The sequence below is a fragment of the Rhinopithecus bieti genome, unplaced genomic scaffold, assembly GCF_001698545.2.
Source record: "Rhinopithecus bieti isolate Rb0 unplaced genomic scaffold, ASM169854v2 scaffold_68778, whole genome shotgun sequence".
Taxonomy (NCBI): Eukaryota; Metazoa; Chordata; class Mammalia; order Primates; family Cercopithecidae; genus Rhinopithecus; species Rhinopithecus bieti.
Window position 1 is genome coordinate 1440674 of NW_016827519.1, and position 21781 is coordinate 1462454.

Here is a 21781-nt window from a genome sequence, read left to right on the forward strand (position 1 = left end):
ATTTCTCTGATTCTTAGTGGCCGCATTTGTAAAAATGAGAATATATCAGATTAATAGCAAGATAATTAAATCAACATAAGTAATTAAATTACCTTTTCAAGTCTGCTCAAATGTCACCTTCCTTGATCAACCTATTTAAATTGCAGACCCTAACACTCAAAATCTCTCTTCACAGCTGTAAATTTTCTCCAAGAAATGTATCCTCTACTAATATACTATATATTTTAAATGCTAGCATCCCTCTACTGGAATGTAAGCCCCTAAAGGACTTTGTCTATTTACTCTCCAATGTACTCTTAGTATCTAGAAGTTCCTATCCCATAGTAGACACTCAGTAAATTAAACTAAATTACATGAATGCTAGGAGTCTCTTCCATGTTCACAATTTATGTTTAATTCCTCTTTTACTGAAAAAAAAAAATCAAGACTTTTTCAAGATTTTATTTACGTTGAAATATTTATCTGTTCACAAACATGTTTCCATGAAAATAAAAACTGAGTTTATATTCTATCCTATCCGATTCCTATAATTCATTGTAACTAAATGTGACTGTGGCTAAACATTTATTCACACATTCTACAGACACTTAACAAATGTGAAAAGAGATGTTGACTCAAACTTTTAGAAGGCAAATTTCAGAGTCCACTTAGAAAGGTCAGCAGAGAATATTATTTAATATTAAAACAGACTAATGCCAGCACTGTTCCACAGTAAACAAGTAGAACATTGAAGCAGAATATTCAGTTGGGAGGGCAATTGAGCATGAAGTTCAAGGTCCTTGGCTAATTGTCTCATGGATCCCAGTCGTCCACGCCATTGTAGAATGGCAAAGGGGAAAACCAGCATGATCTGCTATGGGCTCAGTTTTGCTAAATAAGCATGAAGGGGAAGTGTCTTATTTGGTTCAGGCTTGTAGGCACTTAAACAGGATGTTTGAATAGGCCTCAAAAAAAGGAAGAAATTCTTAAATACTTTATAAACAAATATAACTTCAATTAAATTCAAACAAGATTTAATATTGAGTGATTTGTATTACTCAAATTCTTTGGAAATACACTTTACACAAGCTCAGAGGCAATTCTGTCAGTTACCAATGGAACTCTTCAGTCTTCCATTTCTTGGCAATTCCAGTGTTCTTTATGCCATCTTGGCCCATCACTAGGCATGACTCTGAATAAATGACTTTTGCATATTTTCTAAACTGAAAACCAGTGAATATTTGCCATCACTGGGAATACACAAATAAATGTATCCCATTTATATGACGCACATTATCACCCAATTGAGTCACTGCTAAAAAACTATATGTTATAGTTACTACTGTTCAACACATTTTTGCAAGACTTTCTTTTGATACTACCATGATATGAGTAATTATGTTCTCAAGTGTTTAGTGGCAAATCAAAGACATTGCTATCCTCCTTTATAAGTGACCAAGGTGATAATAATGAAGGTCCAGCCTCAGATCACCCCTCTTCTTCAAGTGCTCAGCCTCTTAGTGATGTTTGTGTGTATTCATGTATCTGAAAATTCTGAAAAGCCTTGATTTCTTCACTAAGTTGTCAGACCCTGGAAGGTTTTGGTTTGGGTCATGATGCATGGAAAATTACTCAGAAATAGAGTTCCCATTAGAAGTCAGCTTTTCAGGTGCCTATTTAGAAATGACTTCAATTAATGAGGAATGCTTTTCCTCACATTAAAATCAGACAAGTCTGAATTCAAGTTTCAGCTCAGCCGTTTAGCAACTTTGGGGAAAGTGGCTTTAACTCTTTGAGTTGAAGTTTCTTTATCGTGAAACTCAGGATTATACCTAATCCATAGACAAGGCATGGTAGGGGGAAAAGTGCCAGAATAATTTAGCACAACTTTCCAACCTGCCTTTCTGACTATAGGGATACTTATACAAATTCTATGTAAAGTTTTTACTTCCTTTCTGGGTGGCTTGGATTTATTTTATTTTATGTATAGCTCTTTTTTAAAATGAAGGTTGCTCTTGGTGGCCCTGCTTATGGTTTGGGGATACATTTTACGAACTTAAATGAAATAATAAATGTCAACTGACTGATATGTACTTAGGTGCTCATTAAGTGGAAGCTCTTATTAAGAATGAAGACTGAAGGCATATGAATCAGATAAAGCCAGACTCAAAGTTTTGCTCAGCTATTTGCCAACTTTATCACCTTGAACAAGTTACTTCCTTTCTTTGGTATTTAGCATACTCATCTTTAAAATGGAAATGGGACCCTTTTAACTGGTCTGTGGTGAGAATTAAAGATATGTGTCAACGACATCATACAAGGAAGCATATCACAGGAATTTCAAAAATGCTATTGTTATTACATCTATCACATTTCAACATTTGCAACTTCCAATACTATTCTGAAAAGAACAGAGTCTAGGAAAGTAAAACAGAAGCTACCATATTATCACCTATAATACTTCCTGACCCAGGAGGACAAAAGCCAAATTTCTGATCTGGAGTTCCCTTGATATTTGCTCTATTCTATATCTAGAAATTCTGTGTAATGTCTAAATTATGGAAATCCTCTCTATTTCATTGCAATGATGTAGTCCCTTGTTTTGTGCATTGTTATATCATTTCTTTCTATCTTTTCACATGAGCTACTTGCACCTTAGGTTGGAAATATTCTTACAAATGTTCTTACAAATGTGTGAAAAAAAAAAATCTTTATTCATCTTTGTTTTGTGATGCAGGGGTGTCTAAAAGAGAGAATACAGTCATGAGTTCTTAGCTTCTGTTTCTGGTTGGGCCAGCAAAGCCCCTTCCTCATCCTTCTTTTCCGCTTATCACTGGAGACAGAAATTAAAAACCATGGCTTCAGCATGCTAAAAGCCTAAAACAAAACAAAACAGAGCAATAACAACAAAATAAGGCAAGCTGGACAAGATTGGTAGGTATTTACAGCTGTTGTATCTTCTAAGTTTAACTTCAATTTATTTTTACACTGTGGAAACAAGAATATGGCCCACTTTGCAAATGTTTCAAGCTTTCCCAAGTCAGCATTATTGTAGTCCACCTATGGAGCAACAGTGTTATGGAAAATCACAAACCAGAACCTGGAGAATCTGTAAAGAAAGCACATTTGCAAATGTTCTCGTTGTGTATATTTTAAAATTCTAGAGGATTAGAAAGAAAGATTAATGGGGAAGTGTACAATACCAGTACCTCCATGAGACAAACACAGGTTGGAGAAGCTGGTTTCTACTTATTTTTAAATATAACTATTTGTAGAACTGCCTATATGGGTGAGATTATGTTTATCTACTACATTCCAAGTTCAGGATCCCACTTCTTGCCTCTTGCTAAGTATGTTTTCAAATTATTAGACTTTGCTTGAAGTCTGTGAGATGTTTAGGATACCTGTGGTTTTCTATTGAGAAAACATGGTTTACTAGAAAAAAATATTTGTCAGGAGAGAAATACTATGAGATTTTAATCATAATTACTTTTGATAACAATCTGAAGAAAATACATTGTGAGCCAAATACATGCACTATTTTATTTTTAAGAATTGATCATCAGTATAAATTTAAAAGCTGTGTATTTTGAGCTTTCTTCAGAAAGCTATCCTTTCCTGAGAAAGAAGGGTTGAGATAGGGCGAGGAGGGCATAACTAATGTTAGGAGGCCAAGGATATCACTGGGTGATCTCTTTCCCCACTTTGAGTATTTTTTTAAATATCAGGTCAAAAGAATGTGGGATTTGAAGTGAAAGAAACTGAGTGTGAGTCCAATTCTACTACTAGTCTATAAACTTGAGCAAAAGTATCCTTTGACCTTGAGCAAAACAAACAAGCAAACAAACAAACCCTTTGAGCATCATAATCCTTACCTTAAAATAAAGATGACATTACTTACCTTGAGGGGATGTTTTGAGGCTTTCATACTATGATGTATTATAAACTGTAAATGCATTCTAAAAGGATACTTGGCATATGTAGTCAGGGCAAGGCAGGAAGAATAACAGAATTTTGGGCTTGGACATCAAATGCAAGTAAATTTCATTTCTACTCTATTACTTACTAACTATAAAATGTAGGCTGATTACTTAGTGTCTCTGCGCTTTATCTTTTGTAAAATAGATTGCCTTATCCAGTAGTTATAAGTACCAAGATAACATAAATCAGTGCTCAGCATAGTGTCTACCGCACAATAGTTTATCCATACATACTACTAGTAACAGTTGATTTCTTTTCTTTTTTTTTTTAACTATGGCCACATTAATGTTGATGCTGATTTACTAGAACAAGCATTCATTGAGTGGAAGCTATGTAAAAGATTATGCTGAGGAAGTGTGCAAAGGTAAATGGAATGTGGTGTATATGCCCAAGGTATCTACACTCTAGTAGGAGTATGGAGCTGCAACGATAGGAGGATCATCTATAAATGGTGGTAGGATGTAATTTTTTATGATTCATCATCCTAACACTTTGACAGTGAAAAAAAAATCATGCTATAATACTGAGCAGAGACATAAACTGAGACTGTCCTAAGCAAAAACCAAGACATATGGTCACTCTCTCTTGAAGGGAGATGTATCAGACCCTGGAATAAATTCAGGGAATAAATTTGGCTGACTTCCTGCAATTGCTTCAGGCTAACTTTTAAGCCAGTTATTGGTACTTTGTTACCTATCACAGAAGTTTCCAGAATGTTCTAATACTCCAGCACCCACTCTCTGGCAAAGTCTCCACTGGAGAAATGCTTGAGATAAAGAAGGGACCATCCTATGACATCTTGTGGAAAAGCACCCTCCCACACGCATAAGCATTCCCATCCAGGTGGAGGAAAACCCACACACTGCCTCTGATATGCTTGGATGCCCTGATTTCTGCCAGTAAACCTGACTTATTGATGTACTTACTTTCAGTCACCAAAGAAAGAAAAGCCTCCAATGCCCATGGGATTAAAGCAACCTCAAACACATACATACACATACACACAGACACACACACAAACACACACACACCTACACACACACACACACACACACACAACCAAATCATATGATTTGGCTGTGTCCCCACCCAAATCTCACCTTGAATTGTAATAATCCCCACATGTTAAGGGTGGGGCCAGGTGGAGATAATTGAATCATGGGGGCAGTTTCTCCATACTGTACTTGTGGCAGTGAATACATCTCATGAAATTTGATAGTTTTATACATGGGAGTTCCCCTGCACAACCTCTCTCACCTGCCGCCATGTAAGATGTGACTTTGCTCTTCCTCTGCCTTCCACGATGATTGTGAGGCCTCTCTAGCCATGTGAAAGTGTGAGTCAATTAAATCCCTTTCCTTTATAAATTATCCAGTCTCTGGTGTGTCTTTGTTAGCAGCATGAGAACGAACTAATACAGTAAATTCGTGCTGGTAGAGTAGGGTGCTTCTGTAAAGATATCCAAAAATGTGAAAGTGACTTTGGAACTGGGTAACAGGCAGAGGGTGGAACAGTTTGGCAGGCTCAGAGAAAGACAGAAAAATGTGAGAAAGTTTGGAACTTCTGGCCAGGTGCAGTGGCTCACACCTGTAATCCCAGCACTTTGGGAAGCCGAGGTGGGCGGATCACCTGAGGTCAGGAGTTTGAGACCAGTCTGGCCAACATGGTGAAACCCCATCTCTACTAAAAATATAAAAATTAGTCAGGCATGGTGGTGGGTGCCTGTAATCCCAGCTACTTGGGAGGCTGAGGCAGAAGAATTGCTTGAACCTGCGAGGCAGAGGTTGAAGGTTGCAGTGAGCCGAGGTTATACCATTGCACTCCAGCCTGGGTGACAGAACAAGACTCCATCTCAAAAAAAAGAAGAAAGAAAGAAAGAAAGAAAGAAAGAAAGAAAGAAAGAAAGAGAGAGAGAGAGAGAGAGAGAGAGAGAGAGAGAGAGTGAGGTCAGGAGTTTGAGACCAGTCTGGCCAACATGGTGAAACCCCATCTCTACTAAAAATATAAAAATTAGTCAGGCATGGTGGTGGGTGCCTGTAATCCCAGCTACTTGGGAGGCTGAGGCAGAAGAATTGCTTGAACCTGCGAGGCAGAGGTTGAAGGTTGCAGTGAGCCGAGGTTATACCATTGCACTCCAGCCTGGGTGACAGAACAAGACTCCATCTCAAAAAAAAGAAGAAAGAAAGAAAGAAAGAAAGAAAGAGAGAGAGAGAGAGAGAGAGAGAGAGAGAGAGAGAGAGAGAGAGAAAGAAAGAAGAAGAAAGAAGAAAGAAAAAGAAAGAAAGAAAGGAAGGAAGGAAGGAAGGAAGGAAGGAAGGAAGGAAGGAAGGAAGGAAGGAAGGAAGGAAGTTTGGAACTTCCTAGAGACTTGTTGAATGGTATTGACCAAGATCCCAAATGCTGACAGTGATATGGACAATGAAGTTCAGATAGAGGTGTTCTCAGTTGGAGATGAGGAACTTGCTGGAAATTGGAGCAAAGGTGACCCTTGTTATGCTATAACAAAAAGACTGGTGGCATGTTGTCCCAGTTCTACAGATCTGTGGAACTTTGAACTTGAGAGAGATGATTTAAAGCATCTGGTGGAAGAAATTTCTAAGCAGCAAAGCATTCAATAGGTGACTTGGGTGCTGTTAAAAGCATTTAATTGTATGTTTCACAGTAATATGGTTTGGAATTAGAACTTAGGTTTAAAAGGGAAGCAGAGCATAAAAGTTTGGAAAACTTGCAGCCTGACAATGTGATAGAAAAGAAAAACCCATTTTCTGAGGAGAAATTCAAGCTGACTGCAGAAATTTGCATAAGTAATGAGGAGCCAAATGTGAACCACCAAGACAATGGGGAAGATGTCTCCAGGGCATGTCAGAGGTCTTCACAGCAGTCCCTCCCATCACAGACTCAGAGGCGTAGGAGGAAAAATTGGGTTCATGGGCCTGTCCCAGGGCACCCCTACTCTGTGCAGCCTAAGGACATTGTGTCCTACATCCCAGCCACTCCAGCTATGGTTAAAAGGGGCCAACGTACAGCTCAGGCCATGACTTGAGAGGGTGCAAGCCCCAAGCCTTGGCAGTTTCCACATGATGTTGAGTCTGCAGGTACACAGAAGTCAAAAATTGAGGTTTGGGAAATCTGCCTAGATTTCGGAGGATGTATGGAAACGCAGGGATGTCCAAGTAGAAGTTTGCTGCAGGGACAGGGCCCTCATGGAGAACCTCTTCTAGGGCAGTGTGGAAAGAAATGTGGAGTTGGAGCCCTCACACAGAGTCCCCACTGGGACATTGCCTAGTGGAGCTGTGAGAAGAGGGCCACCATCCTCCAGACCCCAGAATAGTAGATCCACTGACAGCTTGCATTGTGTCCCTGGAAAAGCCACAGACACTCAATGCCAGCCTGTGAAAGCAGCCAGGATGGAGGCTGTATCCTGCAAAGCCACAGGGGAGGAGCATCTCAAGACCATGGGAAACCACCTCTTGCATCAGTGTGACCTAGATGTGAGACACACAGTAAGAGAAGATCATTTCAGAGCTTTAAGATTTGACTGCCCCACTGGATTTCGGACTTGCATGGGGCCTGTAGCCCCTTTGTTTTGGTCAATTTCTCCCATTGGAGTGGCTGTATTTACCCAATGCCTGTACACCATTGTATCTAGAAAGTAACCAACTTGTTTTGATTTCACAGGCTCTTAGGTGGAATGGACTTGCCTTGTCTCAGATGAAACTTTGGACTGTGGACTTTTGAGTTAATGCTGAGATGAGTTAAGACTTTGGGAAACTGTTGGGAAGGTATGATTGGTTTTGAAACATAAGGACATGAGATTTGGGAGGGGCCAGAGTGGAATGATGTGGTTTGGCTGTGTCCCCACCATATCTCACACTGAATTATAGTAATCCCCATGTGTCAAGGGCAGGGCTAGATGAAGATAATTGAATATTGGGGGTAGTTTTCCCCATACTGGTCTTGTGGTAGTGAATAAGTCTCATGAGATCTGATGGTTTTGTAAATGGGAGTTCGCCTGCACAAGCTCTTTTGCCTTCCGCCATGTAAGATATGACTTTGCTCTTCCTTTGCCTTCTGCCATGATTGTGATGCCTCCTGAGCCGTGTGGAACTGTGAGTCAATTAAACATCTTTCTTTTATAAATTATCCAGTTTCTGGTAGGTCTTTATTAGCAGTGTGAGAACAGACTAATGCAACAGAAAACAAATGAAAAAGAAGAGCAAGTAGACCTCATAATACTTAATAATAGAAACAGTTTTGTTTGATTTTTATCTCTATGTGTTAAATTTAGGCACTTCCGTGTAATTTCTTCATAAGGATCGACTCATAATGATCCTTCTCAAAAGTAATGATATGATTTTTAGGAAGTGTGGCTCTGTCTGCTCATCCACTATTAAGCCATATATATGTTTTTCCCCAAGAGAGATCTTATATCTTGATTAAAGGTTTCAGGCTTCAAGTAACTAACTAAACTTGTAAATCTTGCATGAAATACAACTAATGGAGGAGGAGGGGCTAAAAATCAACTGGTGACTTTGTAAGATAGAACTATATTTAGTATTAAGAAGGCAAGATGTGACAGTGGACAGATTATAGTCTGGGAAAAATCGGGGTTCCTTTCCAAGCTCTGTTCCACACTACAGGTTTGAGCAAAGTTATGAAAACTTTTGATCTAGTGTCACCTATAAAATGAGAATCATACTATGTAGCATAGTTTTAAGGGTTAAATAAGATAATACTTATAAAGTTGCTGATACAGGAGCAGGCATAGGTGGAATTCAGTAAATGACAACTCTATAAATGGTCTCACTACTGAGGATACCAAGTTTATAAATGCACTGCTTAACTCACTTTGTTAAATTTTAAAAGTTTATGTAGCAATTTGCATAAAACAAAGTCCATTTTTCCTTCAGGTGAAGATTTAGTTTTGGACTTTGGCTTTTGTTAATGATTGTTTTATCTAGTTATAGATGTCACTATAGTGACACAATAGTGACAATAGATGTCACTATTGGTGCACAGTCTGCACCAATGATCACGGATCAAAAAGATGAGATTTAGATTTAGCTGAACATCTATGAGTTTCTAAATGACTAAGCTTCATTCCAGGGAATAGTCATTGAGTGTAAAGGAAAAAAATAGCAATAATTGCTAGAAAAAAATGATATATTTTCCAGATCACCTACAAAGGGAACCCCATCAGGCTAGAAGCATCCCTGTTAGCAGAAATCCTATAAGCCAGAATAAACTGGGGACCTATTTTTAGCATTCTTAAAAAAAAAAAAAAAAAAATCCAGTCCTCATACCCAAACCTGGCAGAGACATAATGAAAAAAGAAAACTTTAGGCCAGTATCCCTGATAAACATAGACACAAAAATGCTCAGGAAAATACTAGCAAACTGAATCCAGCAGCACATCAAAAAGTTAATTCACCATGATCAAGTGGCCTTTATTTCTGGGATGCAAGGTGGGTGCAACATACGCAAATCAATGAATGTGGTTCACCACATAAACAGAATCAAAAACAAAAATCATTTGATCATCTTAATAGATGCAGAGAAAACCTTTGATAAAATCCAACATTCCTTCATGATAACAGTCTTTTTTCTTTTCTTTTTTTCTTTTTTTTGAGACAGAGTCTCGCTCTGTCGCCCAGGCTGGAGTGCAGTGGCACTATCTTGGCTCACTGCAAGCTCTGCCTCCCAGGTTCACGCCATTCTCTTGCCTCAGCCTCCAGAGTAGCTGGGACTACAGGCACCTGTCACCACGCCCGGCTAATTTTTTTTTTTTTTGTACTTTTATTAGAGATGGGGTTTCACCATGTTAGCCAGGATGGTCTTGATCTCCGGACCTCGTGATCTGCCCACTTCTGCCTCCCAAAGTGCTGGGATTACAGGCGTGAGCCACCGCGCCCAGCCAATAACACTCTTAACAGACTAGACATTGAAGGAACATACCTCAAAATAATAAGAAGCATCTATGACAAACCCACAGCCAACATTACACTGAATGGGCAGAAACTAGAACCATTCCCCTTCAGAATTGGAACAAGATAAGGATGCCCACTCTCATCATTCCTATTCAACATAGTACTGGAAGTCCTAACCAGAGCAATTAGACAAGAGAAAGAAATAAAAGGCATCACAATAGGAAAAGAAGGAGTCAAACCATTTCTGTTTCCTAAGGATATGATTCTATACATGGAAAACGCTGGCAACTCCACCAAAAGACGTCTGGGGCTGATAAACAAATTCAGTAAAGTTTCAGGATACAAAATTAATGTGCAAAAATCAATAGCATTTTTATACACCATTAACATTCTAGCTGAGAACTAAAGGAAGAACACAATCTCATTTAAGATAGCCACAAAGAAAATTAAATACCCACGAATTCATCTAATGAAGGAGGTGACAGACCTCTACAAAGACAAGTACCAGAATAAATCAGAGCAACACAAATAAATGGAAACATACTCCATGCTCATGGATTAGAAGAATCAATATAGTTAAAATGGCCATACCGCCCAAAGCAATTTACAGATTCAATGCTATCCCTATCAAAAGACCAATTTTAGTTTTCACAAAATTAGAAAAACCTATTCTAAAATTTGTTTGGAATGAAAAAAGAGCCCAAATAGCCAAAGAAATCCTACGCAAAAAATTCTATGCTACAAGGCTACAATAATTAAAACAGAATAGTACTGGGGAAAAAAAGACACACAGACCAGTGGAACACAAGAGAGAATCCAGAAATAAACCCACACACCTACAACTATCTGATCTTCGACAAAATCAACACAAATAAGCAATGAAGGAAGGACACCCTATTCAACAAATGGTCCTGGGATAACTGGCTAGTCATATGCAGAAGGATGAAACTGAACCCCTATCTCTTAGCATATATGAAAAGTAACTCAAGATAAAGATTTAAATATAAGACCTCATACATATATACCATGGAAAAGCACACAGCTATAAAAAAAAGAATGAAATAATGTCATTGATAGCAACATGGATTGAGCTGGAGTTCATTATCCTAGGCAAATTAATGCAGGAACAGAAAAGCAAATACCACATGTTCTTACTTACACGCTAAAGCTAAAGGTTGAGTATACATGGATACAAAGAAGGGATCAACAGGCACTGGGCCTACTTGAGGGTGGGGGGGGGAGGCGATGAGGACAAGGATTGAAAAACTACCCATCAGGTATTATGCTGATTACCTGGGTGACAAAATTATCTGTATACCAAACCCCCGTAACATGCAATTTACCCATGCAACAAACCTGCACTTGTACCCCTTTAACTTAGAAGAAAAAAAATAAAAACCATATAACACCTCAAACTATAAAAATCCTAGAAGAAAATCTAAGAAATACCCTTCTCAACATGGTTTTGGCAATAAATTTATGGCTAAGTCCCCCAAAAGCAACTGCAATGAAAACAAAAATGGATAAGCAGGACCTCGTTAAACTAAAGAGCTTCTGCACAGCAAAATAAATTACTAACAGACTAAACATACAGCCTACAGAATGGGAGAGAATATTCACAAACTCTACATCTGACAAAAGGCTAATATCCAGAATCTATGAGGAACATAAACAAATCAACAAGCGAGAAACAAAAAATTCAATTAAAAAATGAGCAAAGGACATGAACAGATACTTCTCAAAGAAGACATATCAGTGGCCAAAATACATATGAAAAAACGCTCAACATCACTAATCATCGAAGAAAGAAAGAAATGCAAATCAAAACCACAATGAGATATCATCTCACACTAGTGAGAATGATGATTATTTAAAAATCAAAAAACAACTGATGTGGGCAAGGCTGTGAAATAAAGGAAATGTTTATACACTGTTGGTGGGAATGCGAACTAGTTCAACCACTGTGAAGAGCAATTTGGAGATTTTCAAAGAACTTAAAATGTAATTACCATCCAACCCAGCAATCCTACTACTGGGTATATGTCCAAAGGAAAACAATTCATTCTATCGGGAAGACACATCTACCAGTGTGTTCATTGAAGTGCTATTCGGAAACACATGGAATCAACCTAAGTGTCCATCAGCAGTGAATTGGATAAAGAAAATGTACATGTACACCAAGGAATACTATGCAACCATAAAAAAGAAAAAATAATGTCTTTTGCAGCTACATGGATGGAGTTGAAGGCCATTATCCTAAATGACCTAATGCAAGAACAGAAAACCAAATACCACATGTTCTTACTTATAAGTGCGAGCTAAACATTGGATACACATGAACATAAAAATGGGAACAGTACACACTGCACACAACTAGATGGAAGAGGGATGGAGGGGGTGTGGCCTTAGCAACCACTGCTGGGTATTAGGCTTACTGCCTGGTTGACAAGACTGTTGGGATCCCAAGCCTCAACATCCTGCGATTTATCCATGTAACATACCTGCACATGTACCCTTTAATCTCTAAGCTGAAAAAAAATTCTCAATGATTTTTAGGATCTGAACTGTCTTGAATGACACCTTTCTATAAGTTGTTTCACATTTCATCTTCCTAGGCAACTGAAGGCTCACCCAGGAAGCATACCGTGCAATTTTCTTTCAAAGGCCAGACCATGAGAGAGAACCAACAGAAGAGAAAAGAAAAGAAAAGAAATGCATGTTTTGGATTGCCTACTCTCTATGTGCCAGCCAAAAGCTAAACACTGCACAATAGACCCAGGCATCACTTAGGACTTTCTTGCTTCTTGAAAATGGAGTCTTAATTTTCTTTATTAAGCTGCTTATGTATATCGAGAGATATCACCACAATTTTGCATATTCTCAAGGGCCTATCTTTTCCATGGTCATCAGTACCTTCAGCCAGAATGTAAAACTAGAGAAAGAAGAGTTTGCTGATCTGGGAACGTCCTTTTAGGATATGATATTTAACATGCTGGCAAGGACAACAGAGAATCACACAAATTCACTATCAGAATGGTTCCCAGAGAACTGAAAAGCAATGACCCGTGTTGAGTGGGGTTGAAGTGCTTTGGTTAACATAGTACATGGCAGCAGCAGAGAAAGGGATAATTGGCTCAGGGACTCCAGTTTAACCATGATACAAATAACAGACTGATGGACATTAAAAGACATTGTACAAAATTCCTGATTAGTATTCCTCAAAGCTGTCAAGATTATTAGAAACAAGGAAGGTCTAAAAAACTGTTACCATCCAGAGGAGTCTAAAGAGATATAATAACTAAATGTAATGTAGCCTGGATGAGATCCAAAAACAGAAAATTACATTAGATAAAAACTAAAGACATTCAAAAAAAGCAGGGACTTCAGTTAATAAGAGCGTATAAGTATTGGTTCATTCATTGTAACAATTATATTATTATAATATAATAACAATAGAGGAAACTGCCTGGGGTACATATGGGAATCCTCACAAGGACTGTACCTTTTCTGTGTATATAAAACTATTCTAAATTTTAAAATTTTATTAAGAAAAAAATAGGCTCAGGTAAGTGAGCAAGCTAGACAGGTATGTGATTAGCACAGGACTGGGTTTTACCAACAGATCTGGAGTGTATGTTATTCACCAAAACCACTAGGAATTGCTGGAGAGAGAGGTATCAACATCTCTGAGATCAGCTGGTTGGAGAGGCTGCCACAGAACTTGCCTCATTAATAGCAGTGAGAATGAAGAGGCCATAAAGCAATGAATCTCAGTGGCAATGGTTTACTGCCAGAAACCAGGTTGTCACCAGTTCTCATAAGAAATGGCAAGATCAGGGTGGCAGTCAAGGGTGCTTGAGCCACTGAGAATTGGAGAGATGGTAAGTAGAACACAGTATCCCTAAGGTGATTGATACCTGGAGATCTGAAGCAACAACACCATCCTCAAAGTCTAAATTACAGTCGATCCAGTGGGTACGTGAACTCACTGGTGATCATTTTCTCAGTCCACGGAGGTACGCTTGTAATTGGTATTTTTGACACTTGGAGTAACCCCCACACCAAGTGCTTTACCTATGATGCAATTGCTCATATAGTGAGGAAAGCCAAGTGGAAACCTCTGAAACTGCCTCCCACCCCTGGCCAAGGTAGTAAATCAAAAACACCACATCTTAGAGGAGATTATATGGAGAATAAAATATTAAGAGATTTAAAAAGAGCATGGGTGAAAGTCCCTATCATACATCTTTTTTATTTGCTTGTCTGGACTCCTGTAAAAACTGATATAAGATGCCACAAGCTCACTCAAGGAGTAGCATCAATCACAGGTATCATGCCAAATAAGATATTTTCTCTACAGTCGATTGGCATAATATGGCTTTGGGTACATGTTATATGACCATTAATTTGGTGAATGTATTCCTTCCTATCCCATCAGGATAGAGGACCAGAAACAGTTGACATTTACAAAAATTGACACTATATTCACAGTTTTACCCCAGGGTTATGTTAACTTTCCATCTCTCTATTATAACATGGTGAGGAGAGCTGGGCTATTCCAACATCTTGCAGAATATCACATTGATCTAGTATATCACTGACGTACACTTATTGGCCAGAATAAGCCAGAGCAGCTAGCATGCAAAAGCCCATGCTGAGGCATGAGTGCTGTGGAGGCAAGATACCCATATTAATATTTAGAGATCCACCACTTTAGCAAAACGTTTAAAGGGATCAGAAGTCAGGGATATGTCAGTTTATTCTTTTAAAGCGGAGGCTAAATTGTGTGGGTTGTATATTCCCGGAAGTTGTTTTTGTTTTTGTTTTTTTCCTGGAGGCAACCCATTTCACACCTAGGAATACTTTTCTGGTCCACATATTGGACATCATGAAAAAAATGTCAGCTTCTATGGTGGACCAGAGATAGACAACATTCTGCAGCAGATCTAAGCTTCAGTACAAGCAGGACTGCCACTTTGGCCACATGATCTCAAAAAATCTTTAGTGACGGAGATGTCACTGGTGAAGAAAGATGCATTGAAGAATTTATGCCAGGCCCTAGTGAGAGATTCAATGGGTAGACTTTCGGATTCTGAACTCTGGTAGAGATGAAAGCTTGGCCACTGAGACCAAGTGACCATATGTCTAGAACTCCCCATTATAAACTGGGTCATGTTTGGACCCACCAAGTCTTACAGCCAGGCAGTAGTTTCAGCAGGAATACATTATAAAATGGACATTTTTTCATTCTGGATTGAGCATAAGCAGTACAAAACTTGATTTAAGGACAGATCAGCTTAGTATGTAAATGAAAGATGAAAATAGACAATGGTTGCAATGCTGCCTCACTCAGGGAGGCCTCCAATGTAAGTAGGTCAGTAAGGCACTTGATGAAATAGAATGAATGAATGAAAACAGACAATGGTTGCAATGCCACCTCACTCAGGGAGGCCTCCAAATATAAGTAGATCAGTACAGCACTTGATGAAATACAATGAATGAATGAAAATAGACAATGGCTGCCATGCCACCTCGCTCAGGGAGGCCTCCAATGTAAGTAGGTCACTAAGGCACTTGATAGCCAGTTGATTATTTTGGGCCACTTCCAACTTAGCCTAGTGATTCATTCTAAGAAAAATGGGCATTTAATCCAAGAGCGAATTTGTCTTTCCCAGCCAAAGAATTTCAGACAGTACACCACCGCCCCCCGACCTGAAAAAAATAAAAAAAAAAAAAAAGCACTGCCTTCTTTTTTTGATTTACACATGTAAGAAATTGCACTTGGGCTTTTAATGTGGAGCAGACTTTACATTGGGGCTGTTTCCATCACTGCAAAGCAAACGATTTAAAATTAAACACTAGCCATCCCCATTCTTCCTATTTATTTTATTTTGTTTGTTTATATTTTGCTATTTTGGTTAGTCATCCTCTCCCTTTTCTTTGCTTTTTTCTTCTCTCGCTTTTTTTCTCCTCAGGAGAAAAATACATCAACCATTTAATCAAATAAAAGTTCTTCCATTTTCGTTTTCAGAGTAAATCAGTTCTGTATAGTTTCTGCCTAATTCCATTCTGTGCCTCCCTTTGACCTCCCTTGATTACTAAAAAATGTAGAGAAAGCTTTGCGTTAATTCTATTACAGTCCCAGTCCTCGTTTGGTATAGGAGCAAGAGTGTTTGATCTTTGAGATACAGATGTCATAAAATTGAGATTGATACTGCTGCAAACAAAACCTTTGAATGTCATATTTTAGGATGTATGCACTAATATAAAATTTAACTATATGCTACTCTGATTTCGTATTTAGATGTACCTGATAGCCACACTTGTCTACAAGATAGCACTGTAAAATCTAGGCATAAATTTATTTAAGAAAGAGTCAATATTTGCTATAATAGCTACATTTTAAAGTCACCCAGTAAAAGAAAAAAGCCCATGGTTGGAGTTTGGAAGAACTGGTTCAAGTTTCACTAATGAGCTAGTGTCTTGGCTTCATCTTCTACAAAATGAAAGTGAATAAATAATAATGTCTGTACACTTTCTGCCTCATGAATTTGGTATGATACTTAAATGATAGAATTAATTTAAAAATGAGAATTTAGAAGGATTTCAGTTTATTAAATGAGGCTTGAATAGGACTTCCATCATTAAAGATATTATTATACACACACACATGCGCATATGTGCATATTCCATGTATATGTAGCTTCTATGTTCAGATTTATTGATGGTGAAGGTTTTTTGGAAGCTGTAGCTCTATATTAGGAAACAGCAAACTGTGATCCTCATAGGACTTTGCTGTTCGTATAAATAAGGTTTTATTAGAACATAGCCATGCCTAATTAGTTACTATTGTTTCTAGCTGCTTTCCTGCTACAATGGCAAAGAGACTCTTTGGCCCACAAAACCCAAAATATTCACTGTCTGTTTCTTTATAAAAAAGGTTGTCATCTTCTGCTCTAGGTACTAGATAGGCAAGATGTATGCTATATAAGAAATATATATGTGTATCTATATATAAACGTATACATATAAATATATTTATATACATATATATGAACTTTAGTATAACCTTAAAATCTGCAATGTGAAGTGGACTACTCATGCAATTTTCCTGATCATTTAGACCAAAAACAACTTCTTTTCATCATGTTGTTATTTTGGGTGAGGGAGTTATGAGAACTTAGTGAACCAGGCAATTGCCTTTGTCTCTACTTTATTTCTGCGGCTCATAAATTGTTGGACTAGGGACTTTTCAAAAAATATTTACAAATCTGTCTCTCTAGATCTCTCTCAGAAACTGCAGAAAGCACAAGAAATCATTCTTCCCTTTTCTACTTCCATATAACTTCAAATATTTTCTGTGAAATTTTGGGAATGTATATACGTATGTTTATATCCACCATCACACATTTATTTAGAAGATGATGACCTCTTTTTGCAGTGAATGTGACTATTATGAACAGGCCTGTGTTTTTGCTGAAGCTTAAAAATGAATGAGGATATTAGTCATCAAAGAAGTAAAGAAAATCCATCCCCTGATCACACTTTACAAAAAGGAGTTCGTTATTAGTTGCTTCTTTATCCAATGGGTTATAACCTGATGAAAGACCTTTGATGTTTATTAATACAGAAAACGGAATTTGCATTTCACAAATAATTCGAAGTTATACAACTCATAGATTTTAGATTACATTGAAAAATTGATCAGAAACAACAGATAAGACTAATATGTTCATGTTTACACTTGAGAATCAAAATGTAAGCATTAGATGAACATATCAATTGTCTGATATTTCAACTCACCAGAATTCAGGCTTTAACTAAGAGCAATGGCTATATACAAGAAAAAAGTATTATATAAGGAACCTGCAGTACAGTGATCTAATGGGTCACATTTTGGCTCATCAACCTCTATGATATGGACCATTCATAGAAATAGCTAATTACAATTTAAAGATTTGCTGTGAGGTTCAAATGAGATTGGGTCTATTAGCAGGTTTTCAATATTGGATTCAGTCAAATATAACAGAAAAGTAACAAAACCACATCTTGTTATGCTGGTATGTATGGAGCAGTCAGACCACGTGACTTCTAACTCAGATTTCGTCGCTTCAGGCAAGTTACTTAGCCTCTTTGGGGCTTTCCTCGTATGTAAAACAGGAACGGTAGTAACCACAGCCAATATTTATGAGGTTTACATAAGATAATATATGAAAACTGCTTAGCCCAAAGTCTGATACATAAGTACTTAACAAATGTTGTAGTAATAATAATTATTATACAAGCCCTCTATGTTAGACTTAGATACCTATTTTGCTTAGTTAATGGCTTATGCTGTGACTCTCCTATACCCACATCAACTGATGTTGTTCCTAAGAGTTTGGTTAGATCCTGGAAAATTGATATCTTGTAGGAAATTAAATATATCATTATGGCCAAGAAAGTTATACATTGGTTTTCAAAAAAATGTTTTTAAATGTCATACTCCATGGTAAAATTTTTTTATCATACTTCTAATATATATATAAAATTTTAAATCATACTTCTAATATATATAGTTGACTTATAAATTATTTGCATATACTATTATGCAAATTATAAAGCATATTCAAATATAAACATTTAGAGGATGATATATATTATGATATTAGATATATGCTGTATAGACATTAAATATATGTATTATATATTTTGTATTATATTTAAATATTATAAAAATTAGGATACTTATATATAGATGGAGAGATCAATGCCCTAATATGTTTTCCTATATTCTAATAGGTTAATCAGTGAAAATAACATTTCTTTACAAACCATTGTACCAGGCATTCCGAAGTAGCTTGGGAAAGAAAGCCATGGGTACAACTAATTGGGTTTGGGGGTTTCAAAATGTGTTGACTGAACTAGCATTTACTTCATAAATACAAATAATAGTAGTCATAATTAATAAATATTAAATGTAAAGTGTATTCCAGGCACAGAGCTATGCAAATTGCATATTCTTTCATGCAATACATACAACCACCTTTTGAGGCAGATAAAATTGTATACTTCATTTTACAGACGCAGAACATGAGAGGAAGAAGGTTAAGTAACTTGCCCCAAATTACTATCTAAGAAATAAATAGCATAACACTTTGCAACCATATCTTCCTCCCATGACCAGTGCCCTTTTCCTTGGTAAGGTCATAATAATGATTATTACTATCTGCATTAATAGTAAATGCTATATCTGTTGAGCAACTGTTATTTGCCTTCACTGTGCTAAGTGTTGTTCATGGGTATAGATAAAACATTTGCTTAGCAAACTCCTTTGATGAGTAAGCCATTTCAGAGAAAGTGAAACTGTAAGAGTAAATGCTAGTATACTTTGAAGGGTGAAACAATGAGTGGCTAAAAGTCCCTTGATATGGGAATTTTAAGTGGGAATATCTAATGTTTAGTTAGAGATTTCTTTAAAGTATTGACATGTAACACACCTTTTGTTCTTCCAAATCTTCAGTGATCCTTACTACACACTTAAATGTTTTGTGTTTACTTAACCTCTCTTTCAATCACCTCTCATCCTTCTTTCTCTCCCTTCTTCTTTTCTGATATTCAAGGACGGGGCCCTATTTTCTGATAAAACCATTAGAGAATTCAGAAGTGTATGGGAAGCGAAGTCTTCATAATTCTGAAAAAATTCAGAAAAAGCAAAATCTCATGACCAGAATTAAACATGAGAGTGTAAAATTCAGTTTCACCTGAGGAAGGATTTGAAGTTCTAGATAGTATATGATGGAGCTCCCATGTAATCTTATCTAGATCTGGATGGTTAGAAAATGTCATGTCATTTATTTTTCACAACAGACCTGTGAAGTGGTTGCTGTTATCCTGACCACGTTGTACATCAAAGGCTGGGCACGAAGGTGAGTATGGGTTCACCAGGAGTTCATATATCTTTGACCAGATTGTGTACCTAAAGACAACCAAGGAGAAGAGTACTCTCATGAAATGAGGTCAGGTTATTAAAAAGTGCCCTGGGAAGTGCAGCATCCCTGAGATAGCGCTATTAAAGTTATAAGTCCTGTCATCATCATCCTATATAATGGAAATTCAAGCTAATGTTTACTGCTTGCTTTGTGAGCATCGGGGCAGGTCTAAGAACTTCACATCTATCAGGTATTTTAATTTTCCTAACAACACTTTGAGAAAGTACTATTGTTATTTTTAGCTTACAGATTGGGAATCTGGGTACAGAGATAATAAGTTGTCCAAGAACACACAATTATTAAAAAGTGACTTTGAAATTCATACCTAGAAAACTTGACTTCAATTCTTATATGAGTGAACACTATTATTTATACTCCCTTTTCTTTTTGAAGGGAGGCAAGATAATGACAGGAATTTATACATTACACACATGTGAAACTTTAAAACATATAATAGATGCCATTTATTGAACAATTATGATGCATCATGCTAACTAATAGGTACACATTGTTTTATTCGATGTTATAAACACTTTTCAAATAGCGTTAATTTTCCCATTTTATTGTCAGGAAACTCAGCTTCAAAAGGATGAGGTAACTTGGTTAAGGTCATGCAACTGGCATCAGAAGTCAGATTCCAATTCAAGTCTGTAGGACCCTTTCAACTTATGCTGTTTCCATAAAGCAATGCTGTATGTTTAGTTTCAATGAGTAATCTCATCTAGTAGAAAATAGTTTGAGCATGTTCTTCCTCTTTAATATTTGAGAGGATGCTGTGTGCATCCTCTCAAATATTAAAGTGCAGCTATGGGATTAATGTTTTGGTCTTCTAATACCTTGGGAGTGGCAGTGGGGATTATGCCCAGTCCAAAGGCATCACAGAGACCTTGTAGTGTTGGAAGTCAGAGGACCCTACACAACAAACACCATACAATATGCCTGAGATTGGACTCTCCATATCTTCTCTTTGAAAAGCAAAAAGGAATTTTAGAATTCTAAAAAAGAATTTTAGAATATTTCAAGAGAAAGAGAAGATTATTGCAAAATATTAAGTGAGGCTTTATGATCAAATGAGAGTAATATTCTTGTTTTCCTCTTACATGTTCAAACACTCTCATTCTCTTGCAAGGTCACTTTTTTAGTCTGTTTTCTAAGCATAGTGCCTTCCCAGAATTTCACTTTTAATCCTCTTTCATGGTTACTCTGCTGAGTGAATACTTCTACTCTTCCTTTCCCTTCCCAAAAGAACTCCACTTTTCACAATCCTAGAGTTTGAATAGGATTGATATCCACAACTTCCGAGCAAGAAGAGGCCTTTGTAGGCCTTCACCGATAAGCATAATTTCATCCCCCTTTCTGGCTATAGCGACTGGTTCACAAGGGCATACATTAAGTCAGCTTTAAAGGAGTTCGCACATCATATTCCTTAAGCCCAAATAATTGATAATGGATAAGCACACAATTTAAATTGTTCAATCAGCAAATCTTTGGAAGACAGAGCAGGAACTAAATGATAATTGGTTCTTAAAATAATAAATATCAGGGCCAAATATCAACTAGGGCTACCCTAGTTTTGGACATTTTAATTGTGTGAATCAATAAACTACAGAATTTGAGTTTAGCTTTCTGTTACTTGAAGTTGAAAGCTTCTTAAGTGACCTTATATAATTTCCCTCTGAGGAATGGAATTTGCTTTCCACTTATCTAATTTTTTAGCTTTTCTGAGATTCTCCATGTAAAACAAGATATTCACAGAATAAAATTAAATAGTATATTAAAGCTTTTAGCATTGTGACTGGGTATATAATAAGTACTCAATGAATAGTATCTATTATTGCTATTGTTACAACTGTTTAAGTTCATTCACCCTTTATTTTCATCTCAGACTCTAGAGCTTCAGTCAAAAATGTATCACTACGTGTT

The 21781-nt window shown here is 37.1% G+C and overlaps 1 protein-coding gene and 1 long non-coding RNA gene across 3 annotated transcripts in view; one reads left to right on the plus strand and one right to left on the minus strand.

Annotated features, from left to right (window-relative positions):
* Positions 1 to 21781, minus strand: part of SLC5A12 (solute carrier family 5 member 12) — a 96872-nt gene that overhangs the window by 55509 nt on the left and 19582 nt on the right. For both annotated transcript variants that reach the window (XM_017863848.1, XM_017863849.1), the window contains one exon: positions 19739 to 19845. In XM_017863848.1, coding sequence (XP_017719337.1) covers positions 19739 to 19777 — 39 coding nt within the window. In that variant the 5' untranslated portion in view covers positions 19778 to 19845. The remainder of the gene's footprint in view (positions 1 to 19738; positions 19846 to 21781) is intronic.
* LOC108523317 (uncharacterized) overlaps positions 8041 to 21781 on the plus strand; it is a 79391-nt gene continuing 65650 nt past the window's right edge. Inside the window, exons 1-2 of the long non-coding RNA XR_001883791.1 lie at positions 8041 to 8069; positions 19737 to 19795. This is a non-coding gene — a long non-coding RNA (uncharacterized LOC108523317). The remainder of the gene's footprint in view (positions 8070 to 19736; positions 19796 to 21781) is intronic.